At 35.7% G+C, this 27762-nt stretch overlaps 1 protein-coding gene across 5 annotated transcripts in view; it reads left to right on the top strand.

Moving 5' to 3' along the window:
- LOC133660309 (antizyme inhibitor 1-like) overlaps positions 1 to 27762 on the top strand; it is a 40141-nt gene that overhangs the window by 4683 nt on the left and 7696 nt on the right. For 2 of the 5 annotated variants that reach the window (XM_062063700.1, XM_062063701.1), the window contains 5 exons: positions 20512 to 20636; positions 24002 to 24211; positions 24344 to 24517; positions 25345 to 25517; positions 27274 to 27408. In XM_062063700.1, the coding sequence (XP_061919684.1) occupies positions 24110 to 24211; positions 24344 to 24517; positions 25345 to 25517; positions 27274 to 27408 (584 nt within the window). In that variant the 5' untranslated portion in view covers positions 20512 to 20636; positions 24002 to 24109. Of the gene's footprint in view, positions 1 to 19678; positions 19920 to 20241; positions 20382 to 20511; positions 20637 to 24001; positions 24212 to 24343; positions 24518 to 25344; positions 25518 to 27273; positions 27409 to 27762 lie in introns of those variants that run through there. The other 3 variants (XM_062063699.1, XM_062063703.1, XM_062063702.1) reach the window with 3 other exon arrangements.

Consider the following 27762-nt stretch of genomic DNA (forward strand, 5'->3'; position numbering starts at 1 on the left):
CAAACAGATTAATCACACTTGCAGTTAATTATTTGTTTGCACAATTTAAATTAACTCTAAAAAATACCCCAATATTTTTACACAAACGCAACTTTATGCTCAGAATGTCATAAATAATTAATCGCTGCAAGATATGCAAATTACCTATATTTTATTTTATTTTATCGTAATCTTTGCACTGGCATATGCATTGACAATTGTCCATCCCCAGTTAAGTTTTATTAATTGATATAAATTAAGTGTTTAATCTGCATTTATACGTGATACTTTTGATCTTTTTTTGTCATTAATCGTGCGCGTTAGCTTTGATAACTCTATTAATAATACTCTTGCAATTCACAATATGGCTCACTCTTGTTTGTTTTTTTATTATTAGAATAAACAAATAAATGAATGAGTATTTATGTTGATATTTTGGTTGCGTATATGGATTAATTGGATTTACATTTTAATCAGTTCTTTATTCATTATTCATTCATTTTACAGGATGTTTTTGAAAACCGGGATAACACTCTACTTCATTGATAATTAGTGTTTTCAAACATTTAATTTCTTAAAAATGTTTTAATTTTCTTTAAAAACAGATTAATCACACTTGCAGGTAATTACTTGTTTGCATAATTTAAATTAACTCTAAAAAAGACCCCAATATTTTGACACAAACACAATTTTATGTTAAGAATGTCATGAATAATTAATAGCTGGAAGATTTCCAAATTACGTTGGTTTTATTTTATTTTATCTTAATCTTTCCACTGGCGCATGTATTGACCATTGTCCATGCCCAGTTAATTTTTATTAATTTATATAAATTACGTGTTTAATCTGCATTTATACATGATAAATTCAATACGTTTTTGTGATTAATCGTACGCGTTAACGTTGATAACTCTATTAATAATACTCTAGCAATTCACAATATGGCTCACTCTTGTTTTGTTTTTTTATTATTAGAATAACAAATAAATTAATGAGTATTTTTGGTTTATTGTGTCCAAAATGATACGCAATACTGTATGTTAACAGGTAAACCTATCACAATGTGTTATGCATAATGTAATAATGTCAGGTGGGATACTATTTTTCGTAATTCATATTTTTAAGCTAAGCTACACAAATAATGCGACGAAAGACAACCACCACTGTTCCTTATATATTTTATAGAATTTGTATTATATTATGTTTTACTATACTATCTTTATATATTTCATATCATACTGTATTACTTTATAATTTACCAACAAAAACTTTTGTTTTGCAATGAGTACATAAACTGAATTCCCAGCATTACAAAACAATAACACCGCCACCCCAGACTTCAGCAACATTCCAAGTGCATCATTAATTAGAAAAGTCGAGCAGCAATCTTGGAATGCAAGTCAGCAGCATTCAAATTCTTATAGATACTAAATTTAGAAGAGTCGCCTCAGGTTTCCTGACATTGGGTGTCTCCAGTACAGAATCTAAGGAAAACGCCCCCAAAAGGACATGTTTATAGTTAAGTGGGTCTGGGGTTCATTGTTTGGTACACAATGCTTGGTCTGCCTGGAGCCAACCCGGCACATCAAACAGCAGGGTAAATTTGCCCAGGGCTGGCTTACTTCCAGTCTGCTAGGATGTTATCAGGACACGCTCGCTTATACTTGTAGCACAACTGCTGCTGAGAGTCTTAATATTCATAGTCAAAACAGAATACATGAATGTTTAAATGTCTTCTGCCATAATATCATTGTGCTCAATGTCTGTGCAAGGATTTACACAGCTGTCACAGTCATCCCAATCTACATACTTTCTCCAAATGTAAAAATCTTGCCCAAAGATTTTTTTTTTATTTGGAGGTAAAAGTCTCCAATAGTAAAAATGGCTACCGTCTAATGCAGGGGTGTCAAACTCATTTTAGATCGGGGGCCACATGGAGAAAAATCTACTCCCAAGTGGGTCGGACTGGTAAAATCAAGGCACGATAACTTAAAAATAAAGACAACTTCAGATTGTTTTCTTTGTTTAAAAATAGAACAAGCACATTCTGAAAATGTACAAATCATAATGTTGTCAGAGTTTTTTTCACACTTACATGTTGCGGTTAATAGTATTCTATCTTTATTTGTTGTTATTTATACTTTCTGAATTAATTATGTGATAATGTTCATCAGTCAACTCATTGGTGTTCATTTTCAATCTATTAAGATAAAAAAATAATATCAAAATCAAATTACAGGATGTTAGTTATGTAGTTTACACATTTTCCTCGACTGCTGCACTAATATCATGTGGTTTATTTTTTTTTACATATGTAGCATCATCTACAAAGATACGAAGAATTGCTATTGTGACACCTAGTGGACACATGTAGGACAGCAGTTTCTTTCATTAAAACATTTTGGCTCATTTTTATACTGAGCAAACTCATCCCGCAGGCCGGATAAAACCTATTCACGGGCCTGATCCGGCCCAGGGGCCATATGTTTGACACCCCTGGTCTAATGCTATCATCATGCAGCAATACTTACAATTTCAATAATATTGTTGTGCAGCACTTTGGAAACATTTTGTTGTTTAAATGTGCTATATAAATAAAGTGGATTGGATTGAATACGTACATTTATTATGAAGGTGTGCTCTCCAAGAATGATTTTTTTTTTTGTCAATATAAACTTGTGCATTTTTTCTAAACATTTGTTTATTGGATTTTTAACATATACAGTCCAGAAATACAATTAAACACATTTCTAGAGATGTCCGATAATATCGGTCTGCCGATATTATCGGCCGATAAATGCATTAAAATGTAATATCGGAAATTATCGGTATCAGTTTTTTTATTATCAGTATCGGGTTTTTTTGGTTTTTTTTTTATTAAATCCACATAAAAAACACAAGATACACTTACAATTAGTGCACCAACCCAAAAAACCTCCCTCCCCCATTTACACTCATTCACACTCATTCACACAAAAAGGTTGTTTCTTTCTGTTATTAATATTCTGGTTCCTACATTATATATCAATATATATCAATACAGTCTGCAAGGGATACAGTCCGTAAGCACACATGATTGTGCGTGCTGCTGGTCCACTAATAATACTAACCTTTAACAGTTAATTTTACAAATTTTCATTAATTACTAGTTTCTATGTAACTGTTTTTATATTGTTTTACTTTCTTTTTTATTCAAGAAAATGTTTTTAATTTATTCATCTTATTTTATTTGATTCATTTTTCTAAAAAGTACCTTATCTTCACCATACCTGGTTGTCCAAATTAGGCATAATAATGTGTTAATTCCACGACTGTATATATCGGTTGATATCGGTATCGGTTGATATCGGTATCGGTAATTAAAGAGTTGGACAATATCGGCATATCGGATATCGACAAAAAGCCATTATCGGACATCCCTACACATTTCCAAAGTTCCTTTTGTTCTCCCTCCTAAACAAGTAACCCACAAAAATGATATATAAAATAATAAACAAAAAAACAACAACAACAAAAACATGCTAGTTAAATAACTACACGCAAATATTGACATGAAGCCACAGACAACTGCACTCTTGAATGTCCCCAACACAGTGCAGCAATACACAAAAGCAGACAAAAGGCTCATCAATTATCTACCTTTCAATTACTTTTCAATTGAGGTTAAATTTGAGATCTGTCGCTTTTACATATTTTAGGAAACCACCCCATATTTCCTGAAGCTTCACAGAACAACCATTCAGGGCCAACCTATTTTTTAAAAGAATGGTTCTTAAACTTGGGATCCAGAACCCTTGGTGGTACTTGAAGGCACTGCAGGAAATACTTGCGATTTCAAAATATATATATATGTGGATATATGTGGAAAATAAATAATTGATCGCCTGTTCTTAATCTTTTTGACCTCAGGGCCCAACTTTTCCACTACAGATGCCCCGACCAAATATTAACACTGAATTATTAATTTTATTCTTGATTTTAAACAATTTCAATAATTTTATCTAAACAGTTTTCAGGCTGATTAGAATTTACTATATAAGAAAGTAGTCATAATTAATTGATTTTACATATGTACAAACAACATCCAATTATGTTGTGCTAAAATAAATAAACAAAATTAATAATAAAATAATGATACATAAACTAAACAGTCAATAAAATTGAAGTGCAAATGAAAATACAGCGTCACCACTTTAGTCATAAATTTTGCGCTTAAGAAACTTCTTTAGCTCTAGCTCTAGCTCCAGACATTTTCTGTTTGTTTGAGATTGTCATTACTGCCACTAGTGGTGGAAAAGAGTATTACAACTGAGTACCGCTGTGGCCCATACAGACCACAACAGACATTTTTTGGCAGCCCTTTAGGGGACGCTTGCCCTAGCAGCCCTATGGTTATTAAACACAGCATTAAAGAAAACATATTTATTATAATAATTAGATAAATGTATGTAATTAATTAAGTAATGATTATATGTAATGTATCCATCCATCCATCCATCTTCTTCCGCTTATCCGAGGTCGGGTCGCGGGGGCAGCAGCCTAAGCAGGGAAGCCCAGATATGTAATGTATTAATTATTTAATGTGCACAAAGCTTTATTTGTAAATTTTTTTTTTTTCTTTTCTTTTTTCTTTTTTTCTATTGTATAACAAAACAAGACCACTGCAAATGAGCACTGTTTTGGACAATAATCATTCAGATAGTGATGCTACAGAGCTGTGTTTGCCTTTTTGGCCAAAAAAATGCTTTACTCTGGTTAGAGCAGGAGTGTCCAAACTTTTTCCATGCAGCAAGGGCCAATAAAGAAAGATCTGCAGGCCTCAAATTGCCCCCAGGCCGCACTTTGGACTTCTCTGGGTTAGAGGTTACTCATTCAGTCCAAATAATTTTTAGTTTTTTAAATTTTAAATAACAATTGTCAATTTAACTAAAGTAAAAATACAAATACAAAAAGGTAAAACCTATTTTTTTCCAGAAACAATACAGACATTTTTCTTGTAAATTGTCTAAGACTCTGTCATAGTTCTGAAGTTATTATAGCCAAGAAATCCTCACTATCTTGACAGGGGGAGAAAATGACGAACCATTTATCATTTCTAGATAATGATACTGTTATGTGTTATTGTCAAAACAATCAATCTTGGTATATCTCTGCAGCGCTCTGATACAATTGTTAAAATGTTTTACTATGTCCATGCAGGAAAAGCACGGAGGCATGTTGTAGAAATAAAAAAAACAAGATACTTCATCCAAAATGTAACCATATTGTAGTCATGTGCTCCCTGTATGTTCATAAAAGTGGAATATCTGATTTTGTGGTTTAAGTGGTTTAAGTTCAATTTGTGCAGTGATTGTATGCATGCAGGTATCATGTTTCTCTTCATTTCCTTAATAAAATGCCCTAATATATTCCTCTAAAATGCACTTTTGTGGATTCCTTTACAGGTACTGACTGAATCCAGTCGATTCGAACGGATAGCGATACACGTAAAATCAAACGGTGCTACTGTATATTTTGATACCTTAGTTGTACTTGACGTCACGTCCGGTTGCAGGTTTGGCAGCGGCTCAAACACTTGGCGGTTAAACAGGCATATTCATTGATTGATTGATTGATTGAGAAGTTTGACATCTTTAAGAATTGAATACATGTAATGCTTTAAAAAGACAAATGGATGGCACAAAAAGCCAAAAGGCTTGTTTCCATTGTGGTCCATTAAATATTCATCACATTTAATACATTCGATAATAAAAGATATATAACCTGTAACTGATAAATGATGTACATATACACAGTATACATGTCAGGTGATTTGAAAAACAATATATACAAAAAATGGGGGATGATGGTATATACACTATGTACTGACACTATGTACAAGACTATGCACATGTTGACTCCAAGAGTGTGCAAAACAGAATGAGAAAAGATATATACACTATAACCACATATAAACCTGTTTGATGCTTCGGAAAGTCACTGGGGATCAATTTTGGTTCAGATCAGGTAGAGGTTGAGCTGAGCCATGATTTATGGCAGTTTTAAAATTTAGTAGGGAAGTTCGAATTTTAAGGTCTGTTGGTAGTGCATTACACTGTGTGGTGTGGCAAAATAGTAGAAGGCATTTTTTCCCATAAGAGTCTTGAATTTGGGGGGCACGAGGTCTGAGGAACTCCCTCTCGTGTAGTACCTGTGAGCATCACTTACTCTGGTGAAATAGTTTGACAGGTACTTGGGGACAGTTTCTCTGAGTGTTTTGAATACCAGTCACATTGCAATTTGGTGTACTCTTTCCTCAACTCCAAGCCATCCCAATTTGGTAAAGTGGGCTTGAGTTAGGTGAGTCCTGTATGGGAGGTTGAGCAGGAGTCTCACTAGCTTGTTTGGGGAAGTTTGCAGTTTTGTTTTTAGTGGCCTAGGGATACTGGTGAACCATGAGGTGCAGGTGTAGTCAAAATGACACTGTATGGGGGCACCGGCAAGGGTCTTAAGTGTATCCTTGTTGATAAACCCAGAACTCCTGCCCAAAAATCATCTAGTTTTATTATTGATCTTGGTGATTAATTTTAATGCCATTTTTTTACCCGAGAGAGTGTAAATTACCTTGTCTTTGCTGGTGATTATGGTATCACCTGCTTTAATCGTAAAGCCCGGGGATTTACCTAGGCTGTGCTTGGACCTGAATAGGATGGACTCTGTTTTACCCAGGTGTAGTGACAGTTTGTTATCGGAAAGCCAGAGACAGAGATTACTTAGTTCGGTGCTGAGTGCACAAGTAGTCATAGTGAACTGCCTGTAGGTAATGTTGTAATTATCCATGCCAACAAAGCAAGCATGCCTGATAGAAAGGTATCAGGCATGATAATAAGGCTACACTTTTCAAAATGCGCTAGCTCGATGCTAACTTAAATTGGATATGCCATATAAAGTTAAAGTTAAAGTACCAATGATTGTCACACACACACTAGGTGTGGCGAAATTTGTCCTCTGCATTCGACCCATCCCTTTGTTCACCCCCTGGGAGGTGAGGGGAGCAGTGGGCAGCAGCGGTGGCTGCGCCCGTTAATCATTTTTGGTGATTTAACCCCCAATTCCAACTCTCGATGCTGAGTGCCAAGCAGGGGGGTAATGGGTACCATTTTTATAGTCTTTGGTATGACTCGGCCGGTGTTTGAACTCACAACCTACCGATCTCAGGGTGGACACTCAAACCACTAAGCCAATGAGTAGATATGCATTGCTACTGAATAGCATTTTCGATTTTATATGGCAAATTCAAAATTTGGTAATGAAAACTATGACTAAGATGCACGTTAGAATCAAACAGCTGATGTATAACAACTACAATATTTTACAGGGTTTACACTCAACTTAAAGGCAGAGACTACTTACTGACAATGGCAACACACCTACTGTCGGACAAACTGACATTATCGATAGTCAGGACTCAGAAGTGTAAAAAAAAACCAAGATATAACAACTGCACAGCACACTTATCATCTTCAGCTCACTGTTAAATGTCGGAAAAATAAAATGAGACAATTAAGGAAGTTTAAGTCTAAGTCTAATATGTACTAAACTATCCAAACTAAAGATCCGAATCTTAGCTTTGTTTTGAAGGTGACAAAGCAAATTAGCGTAAAATATTTAATATATCTCACTAATAATTAATTCATGTTTATTTTTACAATGTAAAAACCGAGCTGTGGGCCAAAAATGGCCCCTGGGCCACACTTTGGACAACCTCTGATTTGCAGTCTATTGGACATTTTGACTCAGATATACTTTAAATCATGTTTATGATCTGATTTTTTTCCCTAGCATATAAGAGTAATCTCACAAAAGGCCGTTGTCAAGGTCCAAATATGTTTTGTCCTGTCACAATAATCGACAAGCATTGGTATGACAACTGACTCACAGAGATACAGTAAATATTCCTCTGTAATATCTGCCATGCACTCGGAGCTAATGTCTTTACACAGTCCTGCTTAATATTCAGACGAGTCAGAGGAAACATTTGTTCGGGTTCCTTTTACTTAGCAACACCTTTGCTGATGCTGAGTGACTAAAGGACACTACATTCACTTACGTAAGACCACACAATATGACAGCTTTAGCTTGTTAGTCACGTCCATACCATAACTCTGTGCAGACACATATGGAAATATATTAAGATTATCAATCTTAGGCGTGTTACTGATTCTTGATGGTTTTTAGGCATTCTGGGAAGGCTGAGGTAATCTGTTTGGAATATCTTCAAATACGAATTCCATCTGCACAGTGCAGCCACTGAGTGTTTCCCCTCACAGTGGGTGTTACACATGGCTTGCATACCCAGTGGCTGTGATGGCTATTATGCAGCAAACAATGGAAATTAAACATTGTGCAGCGTTAGATGCTATGTGTGATTGGAGGTACACATAAAGAGTCTTGTTTAGTGGAAGAAAAAAATCAAAATACGAAACAGCTTTTGTGTTACACAGTCCAAGAAAAAGTTTACAAAGAGTCCTCAGGAAAGTTATATTCATGTGACAATTTTTTCCTCCCTTAAACTGCGTGCATTTTATAACCGTGATAGAAAAAAAAATTCAGATACTGTGGAGTAAAATATAACTATATTATATTACTAGTATGTTTTTACAGAATGAAATTTAACTGTGTGCATTATATAACTGTATTAAAAAATATGTAAATGCAAAAAATATTTGTATTGTTTTTCCTTTAAACACTGGAGTAAAATATGACTGCATACTGTATGTGCATTATAGCAGCTTTGCTATAATCCGGCATGTTTACAGAGATAAGTAAATATTAATGTTCATTAGAGTGCACTGTCCCTATGTTAAAATTGAAGCATTAAAAGTAAAGCATTATATAACTACAAGAAAAAAAACAATTATTAATGCCAAAATATTCATTCGTTCATTTATTTTTTTTGACAGAATAAATGACAGAATAAAATATAACAGTGCGCATTGTGTAACTGTCATAAAAATATGTTTTCCAGTATTCCTTTCATATACTGTTAAGTAAAATATAACTGCATGTGTTGATTATTTACTAAAATAGAAAAACAATTATTAATACAAACAATATTTGTAGTTCTTTCCCTTTAAACAGAGAATTTATTTTTTTGCTTCTGACAGATTAATATATTAAATTTTTTTGCAGTTATTTTTTCTATTTGTTTGTTTTTGGCAGAGTAAGATATGACTGTGTGCATTACATAACTGTAACAGAAAAACATATATTAATGTAAAAAATATGTATATTTCCCTTTCAGATGCAGTGGAGTAAAATATGTGTGCCTGATATAACTAGAATAGAAAAACAATTATTAATGCGAAAAATATTTGGAGATGTTTTCCCTTCATCGAAGTAAATACAACAGTGTGTATATTTAAAGGGCTTTATAAATAAAGTTGGTATGGTATGGTATGGTGTATCATAACTGTGATAGAAAAAAATATATTAACCACACAAATATTTTTAGTTTTTTTCCATTTAGATACTGTGGAGTAAAATATTGTTTTCATTAATCATGAAAACAATGATTAATACAAAAAAATATTTGTCGATTTTTTTCTCTTTTGACAGAGTAAAATAGAACTGCATGCATTATATAACTGTAATAGAAAAATGTCTATAAAATGCTAAAATTTTAAATAAATAATATAAACATAACAGTATTCGTATTTGTTTCCCTTAAGTAAAATATAATAGCATGTATACATTATATAACAAGAATAGAAAATACAATTATTCATGCAAAAAATATTTTGTTTTTTTTCCTTTCAAATACCGTGATGTAAAATATATCTGTCTGCATTTTGTAACAAGAATTAAAAATATATATTTTGGACAAAGTAAAATATAACTGTGTGCATTACATAGCTGTAATAAAAAGAAATGTATTAATGCAAAAATATCTGTAGTTTTTATTCCTTTCAGACGAATTAAAATACAACTATGTGCATTGTATAAGTAGAACACAAACAAAATGTGTTAATGTGCCAGGTACTTGTATTATTTTCCTCTCTTCAAAAAGAGTAGACCATGTGCATTATATAACAGTAATAGAAAATAAATCTATTAATGTGACAAACATTTGTAGCTTTTTTCCTTCATATAGAGTAAACAATGTGCATTACAGTATAATACTTTGCATTACAGTATAATACATTTGCATTACAGTATAATACATTTCCTTAATAAAACTCCCTAATATATTCCTCTAAAATGCACTTTACAGGTACTGACTAAATCCTGTCGATACGAATGGATAGCGATACACGTAAAATCAAACGGGGCTATATTTTGATACCTTTGTTGTACTTGATGTCACGTCCGGTTGCAGGCTTCGCACCGGCTCAAACACTTGGCGGTTAAACAGGCGTATTGATAGTGGACTGCCTTTAGGTAATGTTGTAACTATCCATGTCAACAATGCAAGCATGCCTGCTAGAAAGCGCTCTAAAGTAAAGTTACACTTTTCAAAATGCGCTAGCTCAATGCTAACTTACATTGGATATGCCATATGCATTGCTACTGAATAGCATTTTTAATCTGTAATAATATAACTCACATACATATACTGTATGTATGTATAGAAAAAAAATCAAAGAATGCAGGCACCGTTTTTAAATATTGTCTATTTTGTAGATGTTCTAAAAAGTTTGAGTAAAAAATATATTTTCAAAGTATTTGTTTGCGTAATTTAATATAATTTTTTTAAAAAGGTAATCAATGAAGTCGGTCAGCTAAGAAATATTATATGCTTTTTTATTGCAATCGACCACTTGCAAAATATTTTTATAGTCTTGAAAAGGGGTGTCATTTTAATAGTCTTATAGTTGGTCAATCCAAAGTATACATTTTCAAATCTTATGACACAAATCACACCGATCATTAGTGATCTTCTAGAAGGAGGCACATCCCTCTGTGATGTGATTGACAATCACATTTATGAACAAACTTTGGTAAACGTTGCCTTAACATCTGGATTTACGACTACAACTTTGGCAAAATATGATGTTAGAATATGTTATATTTCATATGTTGTTGAATTTAGAATAGCTCTTTTCTGATTCTGAAATGTTTTTCTTTCTTGGTCTGAGAAGAAAGCCTTCTTTGTCGCAGACCTAGGAGTTATAATGAGACAGCACGTTCGCTGGCGAACACACATGACCTAAATTCGTCCCTTCAGCAAGTGTGTGGCACACTCACTAGCTGTATTGACACTGCACTGATACTGTGTTGGTGTTTCATAATAGCGCCATCTGCTGGACAAACTAAAAAAATCTGCTCCATCTTTGAGGAAAAGGAGCACATATGATCAAAATAAATTGTGATTAATCTGTGTTTATACATGATGAATGCAATATTTTTGTGATTAATCACACGCGTTAATGAGTTATCTCTGACAGCTGTAGTTATTAGTAACAACCTTTAATTTTTTTTTAGTACACTACTCCTGCATGCGCCAATAATAAACAAGCTGCAGGTCGCAAATGGCCCTCGGGCCTCACTTTGGACACGCTGTTTGACTCCCCTAAATTCCGCGTGTTTGCATGTGTGTGTGTGTGTGCGCGTGGGCACTTTGTCTAGTGACGACAGCTCCAGAGAAACTTCTGTCATGTTCAGCAAGTAGTTAAGCTCCCTTTGGCATTCTCCCTTTGAGGAGGGACATATGCAAATTGCCCTCCTTAAAAACACACACTGCCCCCAGACGTCTGAATGCTCAGACATCAGCACAACTCACCAAAGACACAACAAAACCAGGAGAAGTGATTGATTTTGAACATGACAAAAGCAATGATCCATCTTATTGGAACTTAGTGGATTGATTCTTTGAAAGGGTTTGTTCTGACTTCTGGGGAAAAAAGTCAACTTTATTTGGACAGCATTTTACCTTCATCAAAAAGGCATGGGACACAAAATCAAGACACAATTAAGGTAATTTGTTCTGGTAATATTTTTATATAAAGTTAAATACCACATGAAATGATGCATTTTATTGTTTTGCAGCAATGAAGGATATTCTGATTCGGATTTTTGAGTCAAAAGATGTATGTTGACAGTTCATTATTAGGTTTTAAATATTTAATACTGTAGTAACATGAGCTAATCAGCCATGACACCCAAATTATTACTAAATTTAATTACAGTTAATTTAATTTAATTACCTATTGATGGGCTGCGAGCACACATTCAATATTTGTTTCTCAGCTGTGGCGGTACTCAATTGTAATACACTCTTCTACCACTTGTGGCAGTAATGACAATCTCAAACAAAGCTCAAGTCATAGATAAGTTTAAAAAGCGCAAAAATTATGACTAAAGTGAAGAAGCTGTATTTTTATTTAAAGAAACATATTTATTGTTATTTATTATTAATAATTTAGTTTATTTGCTTATTTTAGCTATTTATTTTAGCATTACATAGTTTATTTTTCATCAGTTATTTATTAGTCCCTTCTTATGGAGTATATTTGTTTAGTACTTATTTTTGTGATCAGGCTGATTCAAGCCTAAGGTTTATGTATTAACTACTAGTGGCCTAGTGGAGTGTCCGCCCTGAGATCGGTAGGTTGTGAGTTCAAATCCCGGCCGAGTCATACCAAAGACTATAAAAATGGGACCTTTTACCTCCCTGCTTGGCACTCAGTATCAAGGGTTGGAATTGGGGGTTAAATCACCAAAAATGATTCCCGGGCGCGGCACCGCTGCTGCCCACTGCTCCCCTCACCTCCCAGGGGGTGAACAAGGGGATGGGTCAAATGCAGAGGACAAATTTCACCACACCTAGTGTGTGTGTGACAATCATTGGTACTTTAACTTTAACTTTTAACTTAACTTTAACTAACTTTAACTTTAAATCAATCAATCAATCAATGTTTATTTATATAGCCCTAAATCAGAAGTTTCTCAAAGGGCTGCACAAGCCACAACGACATCCTAAATAAATAATAATAATAATAAATAATAATCTTTTTGATTAACACATGGTTTCATATTATTTGACAAGGCTGTTAACTTGTTAAACTGTAAGCAGGTTATATGTAATTATTCAATATGATTAAAATCAAAATAGTAAAATTACTAATTCAGTGTTAATATTTGAGTGGGTGCAGTCTTTTGTGAAAAAGTTGGGCCCTGAGGTCAAAAAGGTTAAGAACCTCTGGTATATACAATACATATTTAGTAAATAGGACAGAAACAAACAAATATTTCTCATTTGTTGAAAGTTGTAATTTATGGAGTTTGTGTGGATAACTTTAAAAAGCGCAAAAATTATGACTAAAGTGAAGAAGCTGTATTTTTATTTAAAGAAACATATTTATTGTTATTTATTATTAATAATTTAGTTTATTTAGTTATTTTAGCTACTTATTTTAGCATTACATAGTTTATTTTTCATCAGTTATTTATTAGTCCCTTCTTATGGAGTATATTTGTTTAGTACTTATTTTTGTGATCAGACTGACTAGGCCTAAGGTTTATGTGTTAAATAAATAATAATCTTTATGATTAACACATGGTTTCATATTATTTGGCAAGGTTGTTAACCTGTTAAACTGTAAGCAGGTTATATGTAATTATTCAATACGATTAAAATCAAAAGAGTAAAATTACCAATTTATTGTTAATATTTGAGTGGGCCCAGTCTTTAGTGAAAAAGTTGGGCCCTGAGGTCAAAAAGGTTAAGAACCTCTGGTATATAAAATACATATTTAGTAAATAGGGGATACGTTGATTGGCAACACTAAATTGGCCCTAGTGTGTGAATGTGAGTGTGAATGTTGTCTGTCTATCTGTGTTGGCCATGTGATGAGGTGGCGACTTGTCCAGGGTGTACCCCGCCTTCTGCCTGAATGCAGCTGAGATAGGCTCCAGCAACCCCCCACGACCCCAAAAGGGACAAGCGGTAGGAAATGGATGGATGGATGGATGGATGGAGGACAGAAATATTTCTCATTTGTTGAAAGTTGTAATTTATGGAGTTTGTGTGGATTTAATAATTTCCAGTGTAAACTGTACTTCCATTGTAAAAGTATCAATCAACGTATGATAACAAATGTTTAGATGAAAACAAAAACAAAAATTTGATATAACACCGAATGTCCGAATTAATTTATTTTTCTCAAGCACAAGTTGTTTTATGGTTGTAGACTTTAACCGGATATGAGGAAAGAGATTACCAATTGGGTGAGAGGGGTCGGTTTGTGGTGACGGAGGAAGGCGGAAGTAAACCAAGGAGCGGTGGCTAACAGTGAGAGTATCTAATTCTTCTTGGTGGTTGTGCATAAACTGTTTTGTGACTGGATCGAGATGGAAGGGGATAATGACGGGATGTATGAGGAAGGTATGGACATGGATAGGACTAAAGGGGAGAGAGGAAAGAAGGGGAGTGGAGGGCATTAAGGAAAATCGAGTGCTAAAAGAGTACACGAAGACGATGAAAAGTTCAAAAGAGGAAAAAGATTATGGAAGATAATTACAGGATCATATATACATTTAAATCAGGTCAATACATGAATGACATAAGTTTGATGACACTGGTTAAGGGGTTAAAGAAGGACATCGGAGAGGTGGAGATTGATTGATTGATTGATTGAGACTTTTATTAGTAGGTTGCACAGTGAAGTACATATTCCGTACAATTGACCACTAAATGGTAACACCCGAATAAGTTTTTCAACTTGTTTAAGTCGGGGTCCACTTAAATTGATTCATGATACAGATATATACTATCATATATACTATCATCATAATACAGTCATCACACAAGATAATCACATTGAATTATTTACATTATTTACAATCAGGGGTGTGGAGGGGGGGGGATATGGACATCAAGTAGTGGACAGAGAGAGAGAGAGAGAGAGAGAGAGAGAGAGAGAGAGAGAGAGAGAGAGAGAGAGAGAGAGAGAGAGAGAGAGAGAGAGAGAGAGAGAGATCAGAAGGCATAAGAAAAACAAAAAGTATCTGCATTTGATTGTTTACATTTGATTATTAGCAATCCGGGGAGGGTGTTAGTTTAGGGTTGTAGCTGCCTGGAGGTGAACTTTTATTGCGGTTTTGAAAGAGGATAGAGATGCCCTTTCTTTTATACCTGTTGGGAGCGCATTCCACATTATAGATAGCGAAGGTGCTTAGGGACGGACGACTTTTGATTAAATGTAAAAATGGAGAGCAAAAGAATAAAGCAATGCGGTTGCAAAAGCTGTGCAACAAGATAATAAAGGAAAAAATCGAAGTGGGAAAACGAAAAGGGGCAAGAGGAGTCGTGACAGGAATCCCAAGGGGTGAAAATTTGGAAGAATTGAAAAGACAAATAAAAGGGGGTACTGTCACAATGATGACGAGAATGATGACATTCAGAAACGGAGAAAAGACGGAGAGCGAATCTGTGCTAGTACAGTTTGTCGAGGAAGTCCTACCGCAAAGAATTATGATTGGGTTTTTAAGCTTTTACGTTAGAGCTTACGTCCCACCCCCAGTACGCTGTTTCAAGTGCCAACGCTATGGGCACATAGCCAGTGTGTGTCATGCTAAGTTGAGATGTGGAAGGTGTGGAGGGGAGCATGAATATGGACAATGTGGAGATAATGAACAGGTCAAGTGTTGTAACTGTGGCGGGAATCACACAGCAGCGTATGGGGGATGTGTCATTGGGAAACAGGCAACAGAAGTACAGCAAATCAGATTAGAAAGAAATATTACATACGCAGAGGCAGTTAAAGTAAGAAATCAAGAAAGTGCAGAACAAGATAGAAGTGAGAATAGTTCAAGTAATAAAAAACAAGAGGCAGCAAATACAGGACTTTCAATGGACAAGCTAGTGGTGTTCCTGGCATACGTAATAGACTGTACAGAACAGGCAAGAAATAAGACTGAGAAGATCAAAATAATTGTCAAAGCAGCAGCAAAGTTCTTAAATTTAAAAGAACTATCTTGGGAACAGGTACAAGGTGAACTACAGAGAGTAGACGAGACGGAGTCATGTTACCACAATCCAACGCCATGTTAATTGTTCAGTGGAATGCCAGAAGTTTAATAGCAAACGGACAGGAACTAAAGGGATATATTAATGATTTGAAAAATAAACCACATATAATATGTATTCAAGAAACCTGGCTGAAGCCAAAATTGAACTTTATGATAAGAGGATATATAACAATACGTAAAGATAGGAATGATGAGCAAGGAGAAGGATGTGCCATATACAGTATATTAAAGAAGACATGCATTATACAATATTAAAACAAAAACAAGAACTAGAAATAGTAGGGGTAGAAGTATGGAATAATAAAGAAAGATACAAAGTACTAAACTTCTATAATCCATGCAAGAAATTACAAATTCATCAACTAGAAACAATAGTCAAGCACTGGAGTGGCAATGTCATTTGGTGTGGTGACTTTAATGCACATAGCACAATGTGGGGTGAAAGGGATGACTGGAATGGGAAAATGGAAGCATTTTTGGAGGAAAAAGAACTGGTGTGTGTGAATGATGGGTCAGGAACAAGGTTAGATGTAGTTACGGGTAAAGAAACAGCAATAGATTTAACACTAGTGTCACAAGGGTTAGCAGGAATGGTAGAGTGGGAAGTAAATAAAAACAGCACTATAGGAAGTGATCACTACCCAATCTTCATTCACATAAACATAAACCAAAGGATATAAGAAGGAAGATGGATATCTTATGTATTATTTATTTATTTATGTTACCTTATTTACTCTTTATTTACCTTAATATAGTTTGTTAGATTGAAGCTAAGTTTGCATATATTCATGTGTGTCTATATTTGTTGTGGGCACTAGGCGACAATTACCTTGGGAATTAAGTGGGTGGGTATTGTAAGGGATGGGGTTTATTATGTTACATATTGAAAAATGTGCAGATACTCCAACTTGCTGTTGCCATGATCCATCATGCTGTACTGTCTGCAAAATTCAATAAAAATATTTGGGGAAAAAAAAAAAGAAGGAAGATGGAAGTATAATCACGGTGATTGGGGACAATTTAGAGAAAGTACCGACATGACATTAAAGGAAGTGGATATACATCAAGATATTGAACAACTAAATACAGATATTACAAAGTGCATAATGGAAGCAGCCAAACAGAGCATACCAAGGAGTAGTATAGGGAAAAGAAGGAAGATAGTGCCGTGGTGGACACAAGCGTGCACAGACGCAATAAAAGAACGGAATAGAGCATTTAGAATAATGAGAAGAACACATAATTTCCAAGATATGATCCAATATAAAAGGCACCAAGCTAAAGTAAGGTACGTTATTAAAAAGACAAGAAAACACTATTGGAGAACGTTTTGTGAATCATTAAATAGAACTACTCCTTTAGGTCAAGTGTGGGGAATGATCAAGAAAATGTCAGGGATCAGAAGTGAACATAGAAATCATGTGATGAAAGATGGGACTCGGTGTGTGGTAGAAAATAAAGAAAAAGCAGAACTTTTAGCAAAAACTTTTGTTAAAGTGCACAGTAATGATAATTTGAGAAATGTAGAAAAACAAAAGAGAGAAGAAACAATTAGTTTAAATATTGGGGAAATGATGGAAGACAACGATAATAGTTTAACCAACACTATAGATATGACATTTTCTTTGAACGAAATGGTTCGAATATTGAAAAAGGTTAAAAATACAACACCAGGAAAAGACCAGGTGAGTTATCAGGTGATCAAAAACTTAAGTAGCATTGGCAAAGAAGTGGTCTTGAAATTATATAATAGGATATATGAAGAAGGAAAATTACCAGCGGAGTGGAAAGAAGCTGTGATAATTCCAATATGCAAGCCAGGGAAAGACCCGGAAGAGGCAGGTAATTATAGGCCGATAGCATTGACCTCAAATTTGGGCAAAGTAATGGAAAAAATGATTAATGAAAGACTAGTATATTATTTTGAGTCAAAAGAAATAATAAAAAACTACCAAAGTGGATTTCGCAAAGCAAGAAACACAAACGACCCAGCAGTGCAGCTGGAAGAGGAAATTAGAAAGGGACAAATAAATAAATAAAGTATAATTGTAGTATTTTTTGACATAGAGAAAGCTTATGATATGTTGTGGAAACAGGGGTCGTTGATAAAACTAAATAAAATTGGGATTAGAGGGAAGATGTATAGATGGATAAAAGACTTCTTAACAAGTAGAACAATATTAGTAAAAAATAGACAATGAATACAGAAGAGTATATGAAGTGGAAAATGGGACCCCACAAGGGAGTATAATAAGTCCAGTATTATTTTCAATAATGATAAATGAAGTTTTTAGTGAAGTGGAAGGGTTAGTGGATGTGGCACTGTTTGCTGATGATGGAGTGATGTGGAAGAGAGGTAGAAATACTAATCATATAGAAAAGGAGATTCAAAAAGCGGTAAATAATGTTCAAGAATGGGGAACGGCTTGGGGTTTAAGATTCTCTGTTGGAAAGACAAAAGTCATACATTTTACAAAGAGGAAAGTACAAAACAAGCTCCAAATTAAACTCTATGGAGAAAATATAGAAGAGGTACAAGTATTTAAATATTTGGGAATATGGTTTGATAAAAATATTAACTGGTCAGCCCACATCAGCAAAATAGTGGAGAAAAGTAAAAAGGTGTTAAGTATAATGAGGGCTTTGAGGGGTAAAGATTGGGGGGCAGATAGGCAGACATTGAAAGCAATATATATCACTTTAATTCGATCTGTTATTGATTATGGATGCATTATTTATCAATCTGCTTCAAAAACATTACTTGGGGAAATAGACAGGATCCAATCACAAGCTTTAAGGTTATGTTGTGGAGCTACAAAATCCACCCCAGTTGCAGCATTACAAGTAGAGATGAATGAAAAACCTTTAGATATGAGGAGAGATCAACTGTCAGCAGTTTATTGGGCAAACTTAAAAGGGTCCAAGCAAGGACATCCAACTCACCAAGTGCTACTAAACTGCCAAGAAAAAGAGAAGAAAAAAATGAATAGTTTCGGGTGGATAATAGGAGACATATGTAATAAAGCTCAAATTGATAATATTAAAGTTAGCCCTACAGTACCAATCCCTGCAATACCACCGTGGATAGGGAAACATAATACAGGTCTGTGTGATTCTTGCCATCAGATAGAACGTGTAGGACATGTTTTAATACAGTGTAGGAAATACAATAGAGAAAGGGAAATACTGGAAAGTAAGTTAGCGAAAGAGAATATTAGGTTAGCAGTGGAAGATATATTAGGATGGAACTCAGAACACATAGGATATAAAGCAATATACTCATATTTAAAAAACAAATCAGTGGTCCCCAACCTTTTTGTAGCTGCGGACCGGTCAACGATTGAAAATTTGTCCCACGGACCGGGGGGAGGGGGGTTGGTTTATTTTTTATTTTATTTATTTATTTATTTATTTTTCATAAAGAAATACAATCATGTGTGCTTACGGACTGTATCCCTGCAGACTATTGATCTATATTGATATATAATGTATTTATTGTGTTTTATGTTGATTTAATTAAAAAAATAAAAAATATATTTATTTTTTTTTCTTGTGCTGGTTGGGGACCACTGGTTTAAATAAAAGTATATAGAGTAGGGATCCACCTCGGTCCATACTCCATTACAGTAGGTGGCGGTAATGCACACCAGAATGTTGCTTGCCAACCGCCATAAAGTAAAATAAAAAGAAGAAGAAGAAGAGCTTACCAATTGACACTTCCGCCACCGTAGACGTCCGGAGTCCTCAAGTCGTCACAAATGTGTCGAAATTTACACCGACCAAACCTGACTGGATTATTAATTTTTTTTTTAAACTTTGAATCCTAGCATGACATTATTTATTTTCTCTCATAGTTACCCCACCACTTGTTAAAAATTCCGCCTAAAAGGAAAAAGTGTTCTGGCCCCTCTCTCGGATTTTCACCAGACGTAAGTAGATCTGCGTGTAGCTAGCTAGCAAGCTAGTTAGCACCCGTGCGTTTGAATGAAGCCGCTACGTAACGTCAATGTAAAATAAATAAATACTGACTAAATGAACAACATATTTAATTACAGGAAGTATAATCCCGATGTAATGTGTGCTATGTTTGTCGCACGTAATACGTAACCTGCGTTTTATGTTTCCAGATAGCTAATGCTAACCTGTTGTGCTAACTTGATTGACGTCAAAATAAGTCATCTTAAATGTTTTTACAGGTGAAGCTTGCTTTTACGTCACTGGGGTGGTGGCTATCTATTACAGCCCATTGAAGGCCACGACAGGCATGATGCGTCAGTTATTATCAAGATTAGCCAGATTAAATCTACCTCTTGAAAATCAACACCCTCAAGTTACGTAAAGTGTCTTTTTTAATATTATGACACCACCTCTAAATGTCATCCTGTAGCTTGGTATGTTAAATCACCCAGCCTGCATGGAGTGGATGAAGATAATTATGTTTATGCAGGGTAAATGCGCCTGAATTGTTCCCCTGTCTTTGACTGATTGTATTGCACTTTGTCCTCATGTATATTATTGCAGGTGTACAATAACTATCCAGAGGACCTAGGGGCGGCCCTACACCGGGAGCCATTTGACTTCAACTCCGAGCCACCTTGGGATCCTAGCTGATAGTGGAAGAGTTCCCCCGCCCAGGACTCATCCATGTGAGGTTTTTTTTTAAGTTTGTGTATCTATTATTAGGACAGACATGTGCATCAAAATAGACTTGCAGTATGATGCCAATTGATGTGTATGCAGTAAATATAGCTTCTGCAATTCTAATTTAAGCATTTCTTGTTCAGAGTATTTTCTAGACTATATCTTTTTGTTGGGATGTTTAGAATAGAATAGAAAGTACTTTATTGATCCCTGGGGGAAATTCAGCACCACAGTTCGCTCACAATAGACAGTAATAATAATAAATAATATAATATACATGGTATATTATATATATAATATATAAATATATTCTACATATACTCTACGTTTAAGTGCAGTCAAGGAACATATGCATTATACAGTCTGATGGCTGTCGGTATGAAGGACCTCCTGTGTCGTTCCGTGTTGCATTTTGGGAGTCTGAGCCTTCCACTGAACGTGCTCATTCTCCCCGCAAGGTCCGAGTGTAGTGGGTGGGAGGTGTTGTCCATAATGGGTAGGAGCTTTGCTAGACTTCTCCTCTCTGACACCACCGCCAGAGAGTCTAGCTCCACTCCCACCACGTTACTGGCCTTCTCTACCAACTTGTCCAGTCTGTTTGCGTCCCTCGCTCTCAGCCCGCTGCCCCAGCAGGCCACGGCGTACAAAAAGGCGCCCGCCACCACCGACTCGTAGAACATCTTCAACATCTTTGTACAGACGTTGAAGGATCCTAGCCTCCTGAGGAAGTAGAGGCGGCTCTATTCCTTCTTGTAGAGTGCCTCAGCGTGTTTTGACCCGTTCAGCTTGTTGACGATGTGTACACCGAGGTATTTATAATCCTCAACCATGTCCACATCGACCCTCCTGATGGAAACGGGTCGCCGGAGTACTCCTCCTCCTTCCCAGGTCCACGACCAGCTCCTTGGTCTTCGTCACATTAAGCTGGAGGTGGTTCTTTCCACACCATGTGACAAAGTCCTCCACCAGTGCCCTGTATTCCTCATCATCACCATCCTCAATACACCCCACTATCGCAGAGTCATCAGAAAACTTCTGAAGGTGGCAGGACTCTGAGTGATAATAGGACATCAACATTCTAACATGCTCTTTCAGTGTTGCACAACGTTGCAGTCATACTGACTAGTTGTAAATGCTTTGATTGATTGAAACTTTTATTAGTAGATTGCACAGCTCAGTACATATTCCGTACAACTGACCACTAAATGGTAACACCCAAATTGGGTCTGGGCGATATGGCCTTTTTTTAATATCGCAATATTATATATATATATATATATATATATATATATATATATATATATATATATATATATATATATATATATATATCGATATTTTGCCTTAGCCTTGAATGAACACTTGATGCATATAATCACAGCAGTATGATGATTCTATGTCTACATTAAAACATTCTTCTTCATACTGTATTAATATATGCTACTTTAAAACTTTCATGCAGAGAAGGAAATCACAACTAAAAAAATCACTATTTTTTTCATACGGTGTTGATCTGGAAATGTTTGCCTCGGCATTTTGATGGTGTGGGCGTGTGGCACCGAACGGAGATGTTGACATGCGGAGTAAGCACTGTTCATTCTCTAGCAGGTGACTTTTCAAATGATGCTACATATTAGCAGTAATGCTACTTTTTATAGCAACGCTTTCGCCCCACACTTGACAAATTACGGTTGTCTGTTCGACATATTCCCACTTGAAGCCAAACCACCGCCAGACGATGGACGCCCTGCTGTTTTTTGGGGGAATTAATTATTCCTTCATTTGTTACCAGATTCACACCTTCTTTCTCTCGTATTACCGCTAGCATCACAGCTAACGTTACCCATGCCGCTACCTCTCTGCTTCGCGAGGGCGTATACGTATTTGACGTATGACGTGACAGTATGTGAAGTGTGTAAAAGCTGCGCTTGCTGTCTGTGAGAAGGAGAGACAGGAAAGAGCGAGGAGAGCCTGTAGTGTAATGCCAGCAGCTAAAAGTAACTGCGGGAGAACGCATACTCAAATATCACGATATAGTCATTTTCTATATCGCACAGAGACAAACCCGCAATATATCGCCCATATCGATATATCGCCCAGCCCTAACCCAAATAAGTTTTTCAACTTCTTTAAGTCGGGGTCCACATAATCAATTCATGGTACAAATATATACCGGTACTTTCATCATAAAACAGTCATCACACAAGTTAATCATCAGAGTATATACATTGAATTATTTACAATCAGTGGCAAATTATGTTGTACAGTGTGGACGACGCTGTGGATACTTCCTGAAACCACACCTCACTTTTCCATGGAGTCCTTTGGACCCCTACTGCGGTAGCAAAACTAGAAAAATACTGTAAAAAGGTTTAAAAAAAACACAGAGAGATCATTTAACCCGTTCATAACTTTTGTGCTAGCGGGCGCACAATGGGTGGATGAAATGTTCATACTCTGAGATAAGGTTGGCGCACCAGAGCATTGTTCTCGATTGAAAAGTTTGCGCAATAAGGGGCTCGTAAATCGAGGTTACACTCTGCTGTATGTCACTGGCTCAAAATAAAAATACACCACTGGTGATCATGTGAAACCTTTAGTAGTTTTAAAAGAACCGATAAAAAATAATATTTTCATTTCACAATTACAAATCAAATTCAATAAAAGTTTTCATTCGGGCGGAATTAAACGGTATCTTGTACACATGCACATGCAAGAGAAAGCAGACACCAAAAAACGAGTAGCCAAAGAGAAAAATAAAACAAAAGTAAAAATTACTTTTGAGCTGTGGAGAGATCTTCAAGAATGAATAAATTCAAAAACGGAAGTAGGCCGGATAGAGTGCTTGTCGCACATTCAAAAGTTAGTGCCCTCTATGCAGCTGCGTAACTTATGTAAAGACTACTTATAAGTCAAAACAACATGCAATGTATCAATACTTCTTTCTATTTAACATTTGAGCCTACATAATAAATTAGTGTATTTATTTGTCTAGGAAATATTGAAAAGTTGTTACTTAACTTACAGATAGGGGACGGCGTGGCGGGGTTGGGAGAGTGGCCGTGCCAGCAACCTGAGGGTTCCTGGTTCAATCCCCACCTTCTACCAACCTTGTCACGTCCGTTGTGTCCTTGAGCAAGACACTTCACCCTTGCTCCTGATGGGTTGTGGTTAGGGCCTTGCATGGCAGCTCCCGCCATCAGTGTGTGAATGTGGAAATAGTGTCGAAGCGCTTTGAGTACCTTGAAGGTAGAAAAGTGCTATAAAGTATAACCCATTTACCATTCACCATTTATCATTAAAAAAATCCACTATAGAAATGTACCTAAACATTTGATGTATCATCACAGCCTTTCTAATTTTCTTCTAGTTTGTTGCATAAGCCTAGGACCTGGGGGCTCGAGAGAGAGCGAGCAGCATCACTTCGGACCAGCCATATTCTTTATGCCTGTCGGATACACAGAACACGGTTGAGAGGATGAAAGGAATCTCAGATGAACCACAGTTTACAGTGGGCCTTCTAGAAGGAGGCACATCCCTCTGTGATGTGATTGACAATCACATTTATGAACAAACTTTGGTAAACTTTGCCTTTAAATGTGGATTTATGACTCCAAATTTGACAAAATATGATATTAGAATATGTTATATTGCATATATTGTTGAATTTAGAATAGCTCTTTTCTGATTTTGAAATGTTTTTCTTCCTTAGTCTGAGAAGAAAGCCTTCTTTGTCGCAGACCTAGGAGTCATAATGAGACAGCACGTTCGCTGGCGAACACACATGACCCAAATTCGTCCCTTCTATACTGTCAGGTGCAACAGCAACCCAGGTGTAATCGAAGTGCTGGCGGCACTTGGCACTGGTTTCATATGTAACAACAAGGTAATTAGCATGTTAAATTATTGTTGAGGGTAACACATTTTACTATATATGTAGTCCAGGGATGTTTAATGCAATTGTTGTGGGGGCCACATTTCCAGAAAGTTAAGGACCTGAGGGCCAGGCTTTTTCCTTCACTATTAGTTTTATTTTGTGTAATCTCGAGAAACAGCGTCTTCAGGAGCGCTCTGTTGTTTTTAAGGACCTTTTGCCAAAAAAAGCCAGGCAAAGTATATATATATTTCTTTTTAAATTCCTGTTAATATTTTGGTCTCCAAAGTTTTTGAACTGAAATTGTGGGCCACCTGTTGAAATGCCCAAATAATGAGAAAAGGAAGACCTAAAATGGAACCTTGGGGAACACTACTAGTATTACTAAAGGAGTTGCACAAATGACTACTGACTGCATCTGAAGTCAACAGGCTACAGTAATACCTTAGTTACATAAATCACATTACAAAAAAAATTGTAACTGCCAAAAGGAGGTCTTGCCTTGAAGAATGTCTCAGTGATGTAAATCAGAAATTTGGCCCCAGTGTTCTATGTTTGCTTGAGGAATGCCTCCATTATGTTAATCAGAAATTTGGCCCCAGTGTTCTGTTTGCTATTAAGGTTAAATGTCAATGCAAGGATCTGCCGTAGTTTTTAGAGTGGTCCAAGTCTCTCCATACAACAGCAGCACTCTAGTGTTTTTAGGAATTTGTTGCAAAAATATTTGTCTCAAGTGTTGAGCTGAATGAAGGGTTCCAATTATCTTTGTTACAGGGTGTTGATTTATATGATTAATCACACATTGCAGTAAGTAACTCTTGTGTCTGTCTGGTTTTCAGACTGAACTTGAGCTGGTGCAAAGCCACGGTATTACATCAGAAGACATCATCTACAGTGGAGTTTGTAAACAGGTGTCCCAAATTAAATACGCTGCAAAGAATGGCATAGACCTTATGATGTGCGATAATGAGGCAGAGCTGCGCAAGATTTCACGTTCCCATCCAAATGCCAAGTAAGTCATTCGCAAAAAATTTAAATAACATTTTAGGGGTGCAACAGTTAATCCAGTACATCTATCTATCGATTTATATTAAGATTCAACTGCAACTAACTGTTTTGCAAGTTGACCTGCCATAAGAAATATATCAATCTAACACAATTTTAAAAGGCAATCTATTGATACTAGAAAATAAAACATTTTATTTAAGAATGCAATTCTTTTTATAAAGTTGTTTTCAGCACTTTTAATTATGAAGACGTTAAACGTTATGCAAGTCCGTCTGTGATGTCATCAAAACAAGTATAACGTTACCAGAAGAGAAGCAAAGAAACGAGAAATTAACAAGCCACCATTGCGGTTCAGTATGTGGAATCACTTAGGCTTTTGCAAAGATAGAGATGTTCTTAATAAATCGCTCACTGTTTGTGGGATATGTAATTCCATCCATCCATTTTCTACCGCTTATTCCCTTCGGGAATGCGGAGGGCGCTGGAGCCTATCTCAGCTACAATCCGGTGGAAGGCGGTGTACACCCTGGACAAGTCGCCACCTCATCGCAGGGCCAACACAGACAGACAACATTCACACACTAGGGCCAATTTAGTGATTGTCAGATAAAATACTATGGCCACAAGATAAATCTCTCAAAGCACCTAGAATGGTGCCATATGATTTTACACACGCCGCCCGCTTGGCACTCAGCGTTTCTGCTGCAGCAGCAGCACTAAGTAGTAGTTGGTTACAATCACTTTTTTGTTGAATATTACTGCACTGCTGTTTATTAGAATGATAGTAGTAGCAGGTAAAACCACTGCTTATTAGACACAAGAGATTTGGTTGGACTTTGTTTTTTACATTAATTTTTTATTTGTATTATTTATGTTGAAAAACAACTGCAAACGTAGCAGGTAAACTTACTGCTAATCCAACCTGAAGAAATGTTGGTTGCACTTAATTTTTTTAATTAATATTGTATTATTTCTATGTTTAATAAAACAAAAGCAGAAGTAGCTGGTAAATCTACTGTTAAAAATGTTGGTTACTGTACTTTCATTGAACATTTCTTGGAATACTGAAAATGAAAGCAGAAAAGGTTTCTTCTTGTTAATTCAACCTTCAAGGGTTGGTTGCACTTTATTCAAATAAAATGTGACCGCAATAACCATTATTTGTTGTTCACTTGATTGTTAATTTCCATATTTAATTTATATGTAATTCCCTTTGAAGAAGTAAAAACAATAAAGGAAACCTCACTTGCATTGTCCAGTAACCAGTATTGATTCCACAGTTACACTGGTGGAAATTTTGGCTAAGAACTTAATGAATTGTTTTCAACCCACTGAATCGTTTCAGATCTTTTCGTTCTAAATAAACAAATCTCGTCCCTGAATCGTATCGGCAATCACAAATGATTATTTGAATCGTTAAAAGGAATTATACCCCAGACAATTGTAATAAGTTTTAAGACTTTTTTTGTGCCATTCTTAGAGAAGTGTTCCTATTGTATGGTAAGAAGATAGGCTCTTTATTGTTCTAGTCATTTATTAACAGGATCATGGAAAAATACAAAATTGTAAGCATGATTATTTAATGCGTAATAGAAACAAAAGTGGAAGCTTAATGGGAAAGTCATGTTTCTCGGTCATGTCAGGAAACTGTTATTTCCTATTTGTTTTCTTATGTGATGATATAATTTTATTTTGGCAATTGAAATATAGGTATCTGGGGGGAATATTGTTAATGCAACATACATTTTCCTTTTATTTAGGTTACTGCTTCAAGTGTCAACAGAAGCATCAAGCCAGCACAATGAGTTGAGCATGTCATTTGGTTGTTCCCTCAAAGACTGTCGGCATCTTCTGGAGATTGCAAAGGATCTGGGTGTACAGGTGGTTGGGGTCAGGTGAGCTTTGCAGAAATCTAAAATAACACGTAGACAATATTTTACTTGCCCCATGGCCACAATCAGTACTCACCAACTCTACTTTAGAGGGTTTTTGTTTTTTACATTTAAAACACTTATTTTTGGTCTACATCAGAGGTTCTAACCCAGGGGTGGGCAATTAATTTTCACCGGGGGCCGCATAAGCAACCCGAGCACTGCTGGAGGGCCACACGACAATATTTCAATTAAATTTTGCTCAATATTATTTTTGATATACCGTAAGATAAATAATAATGATGATAATAATAATAATAATTAATAATAATAATAATAATTTAATTTAACCTAACTTAACTTTATACAAAAGCAGAT

This window comes from Entelurus aequoreus, linkage group LG11 (genome assembly GCF_033978785.1).
Source record: "Entelurus aequoreus isolate RoL-2023_Sb linkage group LG11, RoL_Eaeq_v1.1, whole genome shotgun sequence".
NCBI lineage: Eukaryota > Metazoa > Chordata > Actinopteri > Syngnathiformes > Syngnathidae > Entelurus > Entelurus aequoreus.